The following is a 16,092-nucleotide window of genomic DNA, read 5'->3' as shown; positions in this document are numbered from 1 at the left end:
GTTTCTCATTTTTTGCTATAATAAAACTAATAACCCAGAAATGAACATTTTTATACATAAATCGTTATCCATTCAATAATGCTTAGAATGCTGCATATAATTTAAAAGAAGGTGACATAGGTATAGTTTCCCGAGGCTCTCAGCTTTGTTGCTTCTCTTCCTGTGCGACTTTTTTTAAATTTCACTGATAATATTTCACGGGGTCAGGGAGGGGATGAGAAAGGGAAAGGGTTAAAACAAATCGATTTTTGATTGTCTTTGAATTCTATTTATATACTCGATTCCTGTCCTTCATTGCCGAAGTGACCTAGACTGGCTGGTAAGCCATTATTAGTTCTCTAATTTTACTTTATGCATAAATGAAATTTCTCATTTAATTGAGGAAAGAACAAATGCAAGAGTGTCTATATCCTAGCATTGTCTGTAACCTACCAAAGCAGCTTGATTCTATTTTCTTAGACACAGAAGTTCTCAAAAGCATCAACTTTTCTTGCCATGGTAAAAAAAAAAAAGGTGAGAATTATATCTTGATACCATGAATGGGATATATTATAACATATAAGTGGATAGATAAACATCCTTTTCTAGATTCTTCTCCCTTAAACTTTAGCTATTAGAGTAGAATGCTTCGATTGCAGAATTCTCACTTGAGCAAGGTTTGTATATAACATTATTCATATTCTTGGCCTTGGATGCCAATTAAGTCTCTCAAGTCTAAAATTGCTTTGTTTGCTTTTTAAAGAAATCTGCCCACCTTACAGACCTACAAGTTAACTAACCAGCCTGTTTTTCTTATGTTTTTTTTTTTTCTCCCAGAGGATTTTGCTCAGTTGGTTTCCTGCCAGCTCTTACGTTCAAATTGAAATAGTTCAGCTTCTCTGTTTCTAGAACATAGAATTCATTACGCCTGGATTTTTGCCAACAATGTCCTTCTCATGTTTTTAAAACTGAGATGAATGTTACAGAGTGACCTAGTGGGCTCGACCCACGATTAGAAGTCAGGCAGTGATATATTAGATGTCTGCATGGATGCTCTGTCCTGGGTAGTGGGGCTGCTAGGAGAATGGGATTCTGGGAGGGGGCAGCGCACCCTGGGTGACACCTTGGGACTGGAGTGGAAATATGTGCAAGAGATTAGGTAAGATTTGGCTGATGTGAGGCAAGATTTAGATTCCTCCCCTGCCCTCAGAGTCCTGCTGAGTTTTTTCCATAGAAAGGGCATATTCATTCATTCCTTTTGGCTATTTGGGTGGAACACAGAAAGCCAGGTGACAGAGAATATTTATAAAGGGCTCTAGGAAGAACCACTCTGTTTTCTTTTTTTGTATTTACAGTGCTGCTTTTCTCTTCCTACCTCTGCAACCCTGCTCATCGTCTTGTTACCCCTAGCACTGAAAAGGCGTGCCTTCCCTCAACAGAGCACAAGCCCCAGGAAAGCACACCTCAGCAGAACTACGGCCAAATGAAGTTTTCACTCACATGGCTCTGTTGAGTGATATAGGGACATTCCTTTTCCTTTTCGATCGCTTTCTAGTAATATGTAAGTGTTTAAATTTTTTTTCTCTTCTAATTGGCTACATATTTTTTTAAACTTTTAATTTTGAGATAATTGTGGATTTGCATGCAGTTACGAGAAATAATACTGAGAGATCTTGTGTCATTTTACCCAGTTTCCCCCAATAGTAACATTTTGCAAAACTATAGTACAGTACCGGTATATCCAGGACATTCACACACAGTACTGGCATATGATATGTTCACGCATAGGGCCGTTGTATGATACAATCACATACAGTATAGTTGACATTGGTATAATCAAGATACATAGACATTCGCATCACCACAAGGATCTGCCATCACGCCCTTTTATTATCACAGACACTTCTTTGCTGATCCCCTCATTATCCCTTGGTAACCACTAATCTAGTCTCTATTTCTAGAATTTTGTCATTTCAAGGATGTCATATAATGGAATCACACAGCGTAGAACCTTTTGGTATTGGCATTTTTTACTCAGCATAAATTCCTGGCGATTCGAGTGTGTATTAATAGTTCTTCCTTCCTTCCTTTCTTTTTTGTTTTTAATTGCTGAGTAATATTTCATGGTATGGATGTGCTACAGTTTGTTTACTATTCACTCATTGAAGGACATCTGGGTTGTTTCCAGTTCTTGCCTGTTATGAGGAAAGCTGCTATGAACATTTGTGTACAGGCTTTTCTGTGAACATAAGCTTTCATTTCTCTCGGATAAATGCCCAAGAGCGCAGTGCTGGGTCCTGGGTAGGTAGTTGCATGTTTAGTTTTTATAAGGAACTGCCAAACTGTTTTCAAGAGTGGCTGGGCCATTTTCCATTCCCACCAGCATGGATGAGTGACCCAGTTTCTCCACATGCTTGCCAACATTTGATGTTGCCACTCTGTTGTATTTTAGCCATTCTGATAGTAGTGTAGTGATATCTCGTTGTGGTTTCAATCTGCATTATTTTCCTGATGGCTAATGATGTTGAACATCTTTTCATGTGCTTATTTGCCATCTGTATAGCCTCTTTGGGAAATGTGTTCATGTTTTTTGCCCATTTTCTAATTAAATTGTTATATATTTTTTGAATTGTTGAGTTTTACATGTTCTCCATATATTCCAGATACCAGTTCTTTGTTGTATCTGTATTTTGCAAATATTTTCTCCCAGTCTATAACTTGAATTTTCATCCTCTTATCAGGGTCTTTGGAGAGAAAATTTTTAATGTTAAGAGATCCAACATATCAGTTTTTCCTTTTATGGATTTTGTTGTTGGTGTCAAGTGTAAGAACTCTTTGCCTACCCCTAGATCATGAAGATTTTTTTCTAAAAGTTTTATAGTTTTACATTTAAGTCTTGGCCACATATATTTAATTAGCTATTTAGATCTCTGCTGTTGGAAATAAACCTGAGCATGTGGAGTTCTTTCTGCCCTCATTTTCTTTCCCAAGCATGTACTGAATGCCAGCTATGGCTCAAATCACTGATACCAAGTCATGGATACAATTCCCAATTAAGTACATGATTCTGATTTCCTAACGAGTTGGTTGAATGAGGCAGTTAAAAGCGTGAGCGGTGGAGCCAGACTCTTTTGGTTCAAATCCTGGGCCACCTCTCAAAAGCTTCGTGATCTTTGGCGAGTTACTGAAACCCTCTGAACATTCATTTTTCACATCTGAATGAAAAGAGTAATAATACCTATTTCTCAGGATTGTTGCGAGAAGTAAATGAAATATTATGTGTAAAATGCTTAGCTCAGTGCCTGGCACATACACAGAAAACACTCAATAATTTTGGGTCCCCCTCCTTCCCACCCCTTATGCAAAGATTGTCCAGGCACCTTCCTCCCCTCAGGGTCTCCTTCCTGTGTCACCTCATCCTCTCTACCTCTCTGGTTCTAATTAGTTTACTTTTATGAAACCTTCTCAACCTACTTCAGCATTTGATAGGATTTCCTATCTCCAAATTATTGTGGTTTTCATATTTGTGCTCAGGTTACCTTTATGGTTTCAGGGATGTATTATGTGGCTCCCCAATGGTATACCTTCTCCAGGCATGCTCTTAGCCCTCCATGGAGTCTAACTCTATGGTGGGCATGTGACAAATACTCAACAAGTCCTCAGTACACTGATAGTAGGGATCTCAATCACAACATGTTTTGTACAAAGCATTTTGGCAACATGAATCCAAAGCCTTAAACCTCTGACCCATAAACTACCTTTTTCAGAATCTATCCAAAGAATGGTCAGATACTTGAACAAAAATTTATGTATAGGAATATTTCTCACAGACTTATTTGTAAAAGTATACCAATAAAAAAAGTCAGGAATCATGCAAATTCCGTTTATATGGTAGAATATTATACTGTCAATAAAATTCCATTTTGCTACTCATAAATTATATAGCTATAAGGATATTCACTAAACCACTCTTTATGATAGTGGAAAACATAGAAATAAACTAATAGCCCAACTGTATGGATAAATTAAATAAAAAATGATCATAAAATAGAATTAAAGTACGATCTGTTTAAAAATGTATGTATGCGCACACACACACACACACACACACACACACATATCACAAGAATATAAAAGACACAACAAAATTTTAGTGGTTGTCTTTGAGTAATAGTTTTTTGGTGACTTTAATTTTGATTTTGGCATGTCTATGTATTACTTTTAGCATAAGAAAATAAGAACGAAAGTTATAATCTGTTTTCTAAATAGTGTTTTGGAGACTAACTATACAAATTAAATACTGGTCATTCATCCATCGCATCCCAAACATTTATGAGCTTCCTACCAGGTGTTAGGCCCAGTGCTGGGAACACAGTGGTGAACGCAATTGGCAGTCCTCAAATCACAGATAGTTTAGTGGGGGGTACAGAGCCTTACCAAACAGAGAGAAGGGACAACATAGTGATGGTACTGAGTGTCATGGAAGCTTAGAGAAGGGGGTGGGGACTAGAGAAGGCTATTTGATAGAGCTTGAGTGAGATAGAGCCAAAAGAAGAGGTATAGATAGGGGAGAATGACTCAAGCTCTGGGATAAGTATTTTCAAAGGTTCTGAAGGGATACCGCTGAAAAAAATGTGAAGAGCCATGTGGTGGGCAGGGGTGGCAGGGTGGGGGAAGGGAAGAGTAGGAAGAAGAGCTAGAAAAAGTAAGCAGCAATTAGAACATGAAGGTCCTTATATATTTTTTTTCAAGATTTTATTGGGGAATTGGGGGAGGGGAACAATGCTGGGGAATCGGAGGAAGGGGAACAGACAAGTTGCTGTTGTTTTGTTCTTCAGTCTAGTTGTGGAGGACGTTGCTTCACTGGCCCAAGCTGGCACCATCATTGCGCTCTTCCCGGGCGAGGCAGATCAGTTGCCTGCTTCTGGACGGCTGCTCACGCTGGCTGCTGGCTACACACGGTAGCCCATGGCAACCAACTGCAGCAGGGGCTGCAGCCTATGCCGTCGCTGGCGACTCATGGCAGCCTAGCTCCAGGTTGAGCTGTTGTTCAGCATCTTAGCTGTGGAGGGCAGTGTCACTGGCCCTCATATGTGGGATCCGAACTGGGGCCCTCTGGCATCCCAAGCCAGTTCTTAACCAATGCGCCACTCGGCCGGCCCCTTATGGGTTATATTGATGATATGTTCTATATCCTTAAGAGTAAACAGGGGCTGCCAGGTGGCTCAGTTGGTTAGAGTGCATGCTCTGAACAACAAGGTTGCCAGTTCGATTCCCGCATGGGATGGTGGGCTGTGCCCCCTGCAACTATTATTGAAAACGGCAACTGGACTTGGATCTGAGCTGTGCCCTCCACAGCTAGATTGAAGGACAGTGACTTGACTTGGAGCTGATGGGTCCTGAAAAAAACACACTGTTATGCAATAAAAATAAAAAAGAGTAAACAGGAAAAAAATGGCAATTAAGGGTTTTCAATAGGAATGGCATGATCATATTTTTGCTCTAAGAAGACCACGCTGACTACTGAGTAGGGATGAGTTAGAGGGAGACAGGACTGAAGGAAGGGAGACCAGTTGGGCAGAAGCTTAGGACACTGTGATGACGGTAGTGGCTGTAGGGATGGAGAGATGAGACCTGATGTAGAAGTGACTTGGTGATAGATCGAATTGGCCTGGTGGTGGTGGGAGAGGAGGTGCCAAGGAAAAGCAAGTGTCCAGGAAGATGTTTTGGCTCCTGGTTGGCAACTGTGAATGGTGGTACCACTAACTGAAAAATGGGACAGACGAGGAGGCCATGCAGTGGGAGGGGAATTGAGTTCAGTTTGGGGAATACTGAGTTTGCGCTTCCTGTGGGAAGTCCAATGGGGTGTTTAGGAAGTTGTTGCGTAGATACAAGTGTGAAACTGGCTGTATAAACATGTGTTTATACATTTTTATATAACATACATACATGAGATGAGATCACTAAGAAATATATGAAAAGGGTGAAGAGAAGAGGGCTGAGGACAGAGCCCTAAGGCAAACCAACATTTAGGAGACTGAAAGTGAGAAAGAAAATCGACTCCAACTTGGTCTGGGACAGAAATTTTTTGTGTGATGTAATTTACAACTCCTTCTGGGAAGCAATTAGCATTCCTGATAAAGTGCGTGAACAGTTTTCTGACAGACTTTAATAAGACGGAGAACTCCTTCTGGGAAGCTAGGGTTACCCATCCAGCTGATTGACTAGCCTAATAATCTTTAACCAGATGTTCGTTTTTTTAAATTCCATTGTAAACATGGTTGGTGAACCATTCTTTTTTTCTTAGAAAATGTCTCAACCAAAATGACTCCTTCAGTTGATTTTTTTTCCTTGAAAAGCTTCTCAGGTACTCAAAAACAATTTATTTGAGGCATTGCTTTAACAAAAGAGAAAGAAGAACCTGCAAGAGAGTAAGAAAAGGCCAGGCAGGTAGGAGAGAAGGTAGAAGACTGTTGGTGGCAAAGGAGCCAGGAGAAAGCAGGGCGTGAATGGACACCAGTGGCAGATGCTAGTGGGAGGTGATGTAAAACACAGATGAGAAATGGCCACTGGATTTAGCAATAAGAATGTCAGTGGTGACCTTGGCAAGAGCCGTTCACTGCAGCGTTTGGGGGCATGTGGGGTTTCAGTGGGCTCAAGAGTGAGTGTAGACCATTCTTTCAAAAGGTGTGACTGAAAAGAGGAACAGAGCTTCTGAGAGGGTTTCTTTTCAGTGGGAGACATAAGCATATTGAAATATGTTTGGGAAGGAGTCTGTAGCCAGAAAAGTAGGAGATGCCTGAAAGAATGGTTAACTTTGAGTTAGAGGCCAGCGAAGGTGGGGCAGGCCCAGGGGATTCTGAGCCCAGGTGGAGGGGAGGGTCATCTCTCCCCCGTTGTGACAGGAAAGAGGGGGGAGGGCGGACCCGCAGGGAACAGGCCTGCAGGTTTGTTGGTGGAAGGGCAAAGCCAGTCCTGTGCAATGGCCTCTGTTAGTTACTCCCGTGATGTAGCAGTTGGGAGATCTGCTGAGCGTGCTGAGTTAAGTGGCACAATAACAGACTGAGGACGCGAAGGAAGCTCTGAGAAAGATCCTGAGGACAATGGAGGATTGAACTGACTGGGGAAATAGTGATTTCAGGACCTCCCGAAAGCGGAGGAGGATCGATACGTGGCGGAACCAATCAGCATGGGTGTGTGATTTTCTCCGGTGGTGTTTAGAAGTCCTGATTTGGGCGTGAAGAAGGCGAACATATTTCAGTTAAACTGGACTGTCCTCAATGAAACCACTGAAGCTTCCTGTGCCCATCCTTTAAACACGATTCTAGAGTTTCCAGCCTAGGTTCTGTTTGCAATTTATAGACACTTCCGATTGATCTCATCTCCTCCCATGGCCTCAGTGAATCTCTATGCTGGTAATTCCTGAACTGATATTTGCACCCCAGCCTTTCCCATCCGCCTTCTGGACATCTTCAGTTGGCTGTCTCTTCAAGCTGAACTCATTATATCCCCACTCCTGCATTTCCTTTCCTCTGAGAACGAATATAAGCTCCAGGAAAGCAGAGGTTTACTTGTCTTTTTCACTACTGCACATCCTGAGCTCCGAGTTCAGTGAGTGCCTGTTGAGTCAATGAAAGAATCCACTCAGGGCTCTCTGAGCGGGAGACCTGGAGTCACCTTCACTCCAACTTCTTCCTCACCTCTGACATCCGGTCCATCTAGTCTTGGCCACAGCTAAAAGTGCCTCAGGGCAGGAAAAACAGCGAATTATCAAACAATTTTAACACTAAAACTGTTTGCGTACCCTCCTTTTCTTTGCTTCATTAGCACTGGAACTAAACCTTGGGGGGGGGGAGGCACCTTCCTCTTGCTTCCTCTCCACCCCCCCTCCCCCCCGCCCCCCATTCCTCTCAGCCTCAGAGAATAGGGAGACAGCTTTTCATTTGCTAATGATTTGGGCTCAGATTATAATAGGCCATTAAGGTGTTTGGGGGAAGAGAAGAGGAAAATGGAGCTTTCCTGCGGAGGGATGAAAGCTGGTGGTGTGGCGACCCCCGGGGGTGAGGGAGGAGCGGCCTGGGAGGCCCCGCCAAGAAGGACCCCTGCAGAGGCCTGAGGCCTCTGACTGCCTGCGTGGGCTGCTCCGACGGACCCCAGGCTCTGCGACCGGACTTGGAGCCCCTGGCTCCAGTGAGAACTTGAACTATTCGCGCCACTACAGCCAATATGTCCAGTGACAAGGAGTAGGGGCAAGGAAAGCGACTTTATTTGGAAAGCCGGCAAGCCGGGAAGATGGCAGACTAGCGTCCTAAAGAACCATCTTGAGAAAGTACAGAATTCGGGCTTGTTTCATGTCAGGGGGAGGGGGAAACGGGAGAGGTTTCAGTTCAGGAGGTGATAGATGACCACAGACATCCAGACGCCAGCAAGGGTCCAGGGAGGATGGTAAAACTTCTTTGCTGTTGGTCAACAAACTCCAGTTGCTGTGGTCCCAGTCACGATGGTTCCTAGAAATCTTTTGATAAACAATCATTAATTTGTGCCCATACCTTCCTTATCTCCTTGGGGGGTTAGTTTCTATCAGGGAGGCTGTTTCAGCGACTCCTAGCTATAGATTAGATTCCTTCAATGATTAGCACATCTCTGCAATACTAAGTAAAAGTTGCTAACTGACCTGTTCCGGGAACTGGGCAGGAAAGCTGATTCTTTGATTCTGTCACATGGGCTTCCGCCTGGTCACTGCCCAGCAGGACCTCCGTTTGGTCCCCTAGACATTGCTGCCCCCATTTGATAGCCTCTACTTAGTGGGTGCCCTCCCTATTCATCTCTTATAGGCTGCAGGAAGGAGCTCTCACCCCTTCCCAGAGCCGGCGCTGACCTGGGACGCTGGAGGCTTTGGAAGGGCTGGAACAGTGAGCTGTGCCTCCATCGCAGGCCGGTGCCGCCCGCTCCATCCGTCCTCAGTGACTGGTCCAAGTCCTTATAGCTCAGAAGCCGCCTATCTACCCTCCCTACCTGTGTCTCACCTCCACCCATCCTTTCTCCACAGATATTTTTGTAAAAAAAAAAACAACCTTGAAAAAAGTGCAACACTTACACCCCTGCCACACACACCTCGCTAATACCTATAATCCTTCAGGGTTCAGGTTTAGGGTCATTTATTCTGAGATGTCTTCTCTGATCACCGCACACACACAAGATTAGGGCCCGTGTATATGTTTCCTCCGACCCTTGTGGCTTATTGTAATCACTTGTTTGTATTTTTAACCGACCAGTAGGCAGAGAATAGGTGTACTCATGTGCCGACTTGCCACCTTGTCTCCCGTGCCTGGCCCATGTCTCCAGGGTTGTTGATGGAAGTAAGACGTACAGGAGTGGTTCTCAAATTTGAGTGTGGATCAGAGCTACCTGGAGGGCTTGTTAAAACAGATTACTGGATCCCCCTTTCTGATTCAGTAGGTCTGGGATGGGGTTGGAAGTAACTCATCCCTGGCAAGTTCTCAGGTGCAGCTGCTGCTGGTGGTTGGAGATCCTATTTTTGAGTTGCCACCATGCTGCCTCTAATAAGAGAAGAAGACTGGAGGGGTAGATTGGGGTGACGTTGCAGATAGAGGGAAAGGTCGAGCGAGAAGCGTAAGCTTTGGAAGTCTCAGGTGGTAAAATGGGAAACTTCAATTTGATATTAAAGATGGCACAACTTTCCACTAGTTGACATGGTCCAGCGAGTAACTGTGAAAATGCATTGTTGATGTGGTCTGTAGGTGAAGGTATGATATGCGGGCAAAGACCTGTAAATTAAAAAAATACAAAATAAATTTTTTTTAATTTGAAAAAATACAATATTGAAATGAAAAAAAATGAAAGATGTAAGTGGAAAGAAGATTGTAAAATGGAATGTGTGACATTGCAATTTTATTTAAAAAGACTGACATTATATGGCAATATTTATAATAGCTATCCCAATGGGTGAGCTTTATTATCTTTTCACCTTTGTAGATTTCAAAATTCTCTCTATTATTATTATAAAGATTAGGGAAAGAAAATCTTTTCCAGTTTGAATCCTCAAATGTCAAATGCCTTAGACATTTTCATCTGGTTGAAGTAAATGATCTTCTCTCCTGCCCTAGTCAGATTTGTTTCTCTTTGATATCTTAACTTGTGCTAAAAGTATGAAAATCAACAAAATTAAAACAACCAAAATAAAAAAACAAGCAAAAAAAAAAAAGGAAGAAATAATCTTAAGAAAAAAATAATGTTGTTGGTACTGACACCAACAAAAAAGTATCTGGGTTATTGGCCTTCCATTCAATTATTTCTTGTAATTGAAGGTTGTAACCACCTCTCTGGCTGTTCCGGACTGGTGACCTCATCGACTGGTCAGACAGGGAGCTCTAGTCCTAATCTCTTACCCATGACCTCCTATTTCTTCTCATGGGGTTCAGGCATAGGCCGAATATGCTTCCTAACTTTACTCTTCTTGTTCAAAGTATGCCCACATATCCGCTTTGAATGAGATCCCCTCCCACCCAAATAATATCATTCCAAAAAGTTAATAAAAACTTATTTTCTGTCATTTAGTTATTAAAATTTTTTATTTTTTAATTAGTTGACAACCTAAGCTTTTTTATAACAAGGTTTGTTTGGGACATAAATTCAAAATTCCAAACAAAGTACAAATAAAGTTTTAGAACACAACCCATTTTATCCAGGAGAGCACTTGTGCAATAAAAAATTTTTTGTATGCATCGCAATGTATATCAACTGGCAATAATATTGGCCAGTAAGAATTTCTTGCACATTGTATTAAAGGAATGAGATAGATGGACTTTAGCATATGCATCTACTTCACTTCAAGTATGAAGAATGTTGAATCTCTTGTCAAGGTCTAAAAATTCTTTACTTACAGAGAAGACAACAAAGGAGATGACTAAGTAAACATTTGTAGGTGTAATCATGCATGGTTTCAAAATCAGGAATATAAGTATCCAAAATTTTGTTCCATAAAAATCCATTATTATGGAAGAAAATAATTAAACTGTGTATGACTATAGCAAAATTTAAGGGACATATAGAATTATCACCAAGAACACTGATCAGATCAGAAAATACTAGAATCCAATATTTCAACTACACTAACTACTTTGTAGCTATTTTCTTGAATGTCCTTTCATCTCTGATAATAAAGTGTGAATTAACAACTGTTCTAGGGACTAGGAAATGGTGATCCTCAAAGATTCTGTACAGGAAGACAGTAAGTGACAAAGTGGAACCAGAAACATGTATTCCTAATTGTCAGTTTAGCACTTCTTATTCTAGACTGTATTACCTGTGCTGCCGAAAGGCAAACTATGTCATTGCCTGTCCCATTTTAGAAATAGGTTGTATAAAAGTTTCTTTTGTGGTCTGATAGCAAAAGACAGCTATTAATATTTTTAAAATGTCAACAGTTGATCATTAATGACCAAATGTCTTTTTATATGTTCCTTACTGATTCAAATTGTCCTCCATTTCTTCAAATAATCATTTTTTAAGTTTGGTAAGAACAATTAAAAATTAGAAGTTGGATTTGATCTTATCTATCAATCTCAGTGAGGAAACTAAGGCCCAAAGAGATTTTGTCCAGCGTTTTAGCGTGAGTCAATGGGGATCTCCTGATCTAGTCCAGGACTGTTTTACAGCACGTGGCACTACCTCATCCATAGTATGTCGAAGAATTGGCATCAGTGAAAGGAAGTTCCTGGGACCATCAGACCTGATCAGTATATCAGCATGCGACATTCGTGTGCCATTTTGCCTTTTTATTTCATCCATGTATTCAGTACTTTGATTTAGTTGCCTGATGTTTTGAGAGTGGAGATAGTCAGAAAAATGAGTAAAGCTGAAAGTGGCAAATGCGATTTTAGGGAGAATGAGTGAAGCAAGTCTGGCTGGAATTTAAAAGTTGCAAGTTTTCATGGAAAGAAGATGAAGAAAGGCATATGGGAGGGATGGCCGAGGGAACTGATAACTTCCTACCGCCACGGCCTCTGTTGGGCACTTTTATGGGTTGTCTCATTCATCTTAACCTTTTAGGTAGGGGCTGTTAACCTCATTTTATTACTTATGAAGAAATGGAGGCTCAGAGTTCCATAATTTACCCCACAGCCACACAAGCTGGTAACTGGTAGAGCCAGGTCCAACGCAGGGTCTGTCTGGCTATGAACCTGTGTGGTTTTACTTCTATAGTAGAGTATGTGTAAGGTGAAATAATGAAAATAATAACTGCAATGCGATACTAATAGTAATAATGATAGCATAGTGCTTTACATGTGTGATCTCTGAACGGGATTAAGTGAGCACATGAATAGGGCTGATGTGGTGTCTTTGTACCCTTCGTGGGTGCAACAGTGTATGTCTATGCTTAAGATTTCCTTTGGCTTACTTTGTTTTCTGAAAAATAATTGAAAGGCTCAATTAGTTTTGTTTTGATGCATTTATCAGATTATTATGTTCTTGATGTGCATGGATGGGTTGGTGTGTGATTGTGTGAAGTCCAACCTGATATATTCAGAATTCTTCCAGTACATAAAAAATGCCTTTGGGTTCGATATTCGATTTTGTAATTAGTGATTTGTAATCACTGTTCCTATTTACTGAATGGGGGTTTTAATGTGTACCTTTTGAAGCTTAGTGTTATATATACCCTTAATTCTTTAGGGGGACCCATGAAAGAAATGTCTAACTCCATGTGAAAAAGCAAGTTTGTATTCTGTGGAAAAGCAGTAAACACTCATTTTTACACATAAATGCCCCCCTAAATGAATCTCTGATGACTAATTTTATATTAGTCTGCAACTCCGGTTTTAGCGTTAGGCTCAAGTAATACTCATACTGTGTAACAGAAAGGTGGTGTCAGTTTATAATCGCTGTCTTCTAATGAATTAATGCTCATCTGCAATTATCAGTTCGATACTAACTTAGGTAAAAACGTGCTCCAGCTCCAAAATTGGATTCAGTGGATCTAAAAATGTCATGCTAGTTCGCAACTCCCTAGAACTGTTACTACAAAACAGAAGAACTATTTATTTTGCTATTCAGTCTAAAAATAAAACCTTTCACCCAAATTGTACGCCTTAATAGCCCCATTTCTATCTACATAATTTTAAACTAATTTGAAAGAATCCGTGTCTAAGTGCCTTGCTGTCAGACAAGAGTTGGAAGTGAGACAGTTTGAAGGAGATATGTGTCAAAAGCCCACCTCCCTGGCCGGGGACCTGTCCAGAATTTCTTGGCTCCCAAGAGGGGTGAAGGAAGCGATTTTGAAAGCTGAGCCGCGCTAGCCCCTCGTGGACGCTGGCCGAGCCGGCTGCGGCGAGGGCCGCGAAGAGTTAACGCGGGACGGAGCCCCCCGCGCCGCGGGCTCCCCGCGCGCTCCCCCCGCCCTCCCGTCCCCACCCTCTCGTTTTGGCAAGGGATTAAAGTGCTCCCCCCTGTGGCAGCAGTGACCCAGAAATGAGTTTGATTCACACAGTCCTTCCTCCATAACAAGCCCAACGCCCGTCCGAGAGTGCCTCCCTGCGCGAGTGCCGAGCGTGTGCGCGCCGGCGAACGCAGGGGCCCGCCCGGCTCCCCGCCCGCCGGCCGCGGCCCGAACTCATGCGGCACCGAGCGAGCGGCGCGGAGCCCAGCGCCTCGGCCGAACCCCTCCGCAGCAGGTACGCGCGCGGGCGGCGGGGGGCGCGCGGGGGGGCGCGCCGCGCGTGTGTCCGCGTGTGGGTCCGTGTGCGCGTCCCGATCCCGCGGCGGCGGCGGCGGCGGCGGCGGCTGCAGGACGAGCCGAGAGGCTCAGCCATATTTGATGGTTTTGTTGCTTTGCTCGGGAGTTCTCGGGAGTAATTTAATGCCGAAGGTCGCTGCCTAGTGGAAATAATATAGTACGTCATTAATATGGCGCCAAAAGATTGGGTTCTCGATATGTAGCGAGGAGGGAGGGCAGGCAGCCGCCGAGCGCAGCCTTACTATCCCACCAGTAACTTGGGCATTGCCGGGGCGGGGGCCAGAGGAGGAGGAGGAGGAGGAGAGGATGATTTTTGGAGCCTGAGAATTGATTTATGTTGAATCAGTAAGTTTTATTACGATTATTTTTCCATTTTGGGGGGGCTGAAGACTTGCAGCTTTTCCTTATGTGTCTGCGAAGAACATGCGGTTTTCAGGTGAAGCATCAATTAAACGCGTTCAGGAGCAGACGCCGAGTTTAGTTGGCTTTAGTTTATAAAATTAAAAAAAACAACCAAAGTGCATTAGGCTGCATGAAAGTGGAAAGCATAGTAGCAACTTGGTAGACAGATGGCAATGGCAGAACGCAGGTTCGCATACATATATGAATCCAGAGTGCGTGTGACCGTGGAAGGGGGAACGACTATATTTGTCTAAACATAGGTGTGTGTGTGTGTGTGTGTGTGTGTGTGTGTGTGTAGGTACATTTGTGTAGGGTGGCCGCAGCCCCGGCTCTTGTCACCGCGTCACCACATGTCCAAAATATTCATTGCATCAATTCAAGGGCAGTGAGTAGGGGGTGGAGGGACAGCTTGGCAATTTCGATTCTTCCAAATTGTGTTTCCAATGATCAGACCTTTTACTTATGCGAGACTGACTAAAGTGTAAAACCCTCCATCGGTGAAATTAGGAAGGAGTTGCATCGGTAGAGCAAAGTACCGATTAACCATGAACTTAAAACGGATTGCAAATTGCAACCTTTGGCACCATCTGCAAATTGTGGGGGTGGGGTCGCTTGGTTTTCGCTGCCTTAAATGAACGTGCAGCGTTACCCCGGGACTGCAAGTTGCAAAGCCCTTTAGTGCACGTGTCTTGTGCCTGTGAGTGTGTGTTTGTGAGTTGGGGGATGTTGTTCGGCAGCCAGCAGGCTTTCCGGGTTGTTGGCGCTGGCTTGCAAATGCGGGAGAGGGATGGAATGTGGAATGTTGACCGGGGAACCGAATCCTGTCGGAACGGTCCCATTTGCTGGAGAAATTCGATCCCTTCCACCTCCTTCCCGCTCCCCCCCGCCCGCCTGCGGGCAGGAGGCGGGGCCGAGGACGCGGCTGCTGCTCAAAGTGGCGGAGCGCGGCGGCGGGAGGCAGGTGCACGGCACCCGCCGGTGGGGGTGCCTCAACTTCCGCGGGCGTTTAAATAGCCACTCTCCCCTCCCACCGGTAATAGGTGACCTGGCGGCCGAGGGCGGCGGGGGGGAAGGGAACGGGGGAGACCCGGGAGCGAGCCTCCGCGGCACGTGGGCAGGTGCTGGGTGGCCCCGGGGCCAACTTTTGTAGCCCGCCTCTGGCGTTGGGGGAGAGGCGGCTCCATGTGGAAATGGGGGCGGGCGGCAGCCGAGGCGCCGCTTTCTCGGCCGCGGCTGGAGCGTCACCTAACGGTCCCAGCAGCGCTGCCGGGGCCCGGGGTGGGGGGCTACGGGGGCGGGGACGACCGGCCCGCCGCGCCCGCCCCGCACAAAGCCCGCGGCGTGGGGGCGACCGCCGCGCCCCCGCCCAGGGCAAGGCTCGGAGCCCGTGGCTGTCCCCGCGCCGATTCCGGCGGGCGGCCGCAGGCGTTTGTTTGTTGGTTCCGCGCCGCCTTCCTCGCCGGATGGCTTCCTGTGACAGAGGTGATCCACAGTTTCCAGAACTGTCTGGGGGCGGGAGTGGGAGCGGGAGCCGAGCCCGCTCGGGGCTGCTCGCCGCCGCCGCCGCCGCCGCTCGCTTCGCACAACCGTTTCTCGCCGAGCGCCCGCCCCAGCCCGAAGGTGCCGCCCGGGAGGGAGGGGGACGGCGCGGCCGTTTCCAGCGGCGCAAGTGGCTTCTGGACGCGAGGGAGCGTTTGATTTGCAACTGGGGCCGAGCGGATTGGTGCAGCCGGCGGCGGCGGGGCGGGAGGAGCGGCGGCGGCGGCGGGGGGTGGCCACTTTCGAATGGAGAGGGCGGCGGCGGGGACGTCGCTGCGGAGGGAGCGGCGCTTGGTTGCGCCACGAGAAGGTGTCATCACTGCACCGGGGCTAATTCCGGCGGAGGTGCCGGGAGTTACTTTCCCCTCCTCCTGCGCTGTTGTTTCTGTCGCCTCGGGAGAAGGAGAGGGCGGGCG

The 16,092-nt window shown here is 45.1% G+C and overlaps 1 protein-coding gene across 8 annotated transcripts in view; it reads left to right on the top strand.

Annotated features, from left to right (window-relative positions):
* The first annotated feature begins 13,489 nt into the window (after positions 1-13,489).
* Positions 13,490-16,092, top strand: part of JADE1 (jade family PHD finger 1) — a 54,886-nt gene continuing 52,283 nt past the window's right edge. The window contains exon 1 of one of the 8 annotated variants that reach the window (XM_019662929.1): positions 13,490-13,673. Coding sequence is in view for 1 of the 8 variants with exons in the window: in XM_019662850.1 (XP_019518395.1) it covers positions 15,601-15,619 (19 nt within the window). In the remaining 7 variants the exon portion in view is untranslated. The other 7 variants (XM_019663173.1, XM_019663088.1, XM_019663250.1 and 4 more) reach the window with 7 other exon arrangements.

Source organism: Hipposideros armiger, unplaced genomic scaffold, assembly GCF_001890085.2.
Source record: "Hipposideros armiger isolate ML-2016 unplaced genomic scaffold, ASM189008v1 scaffold_1, whole genome shotgun sequence".
NCBI lineage: Eukaryota > Metazoa > Chordata > Mammalia > Chiroptera > Hipposideridae > Hipposideros > Hipposideros armiger.
This window is presented reverse-complemented; position numbering and strand designations above follow the sequence as displayed.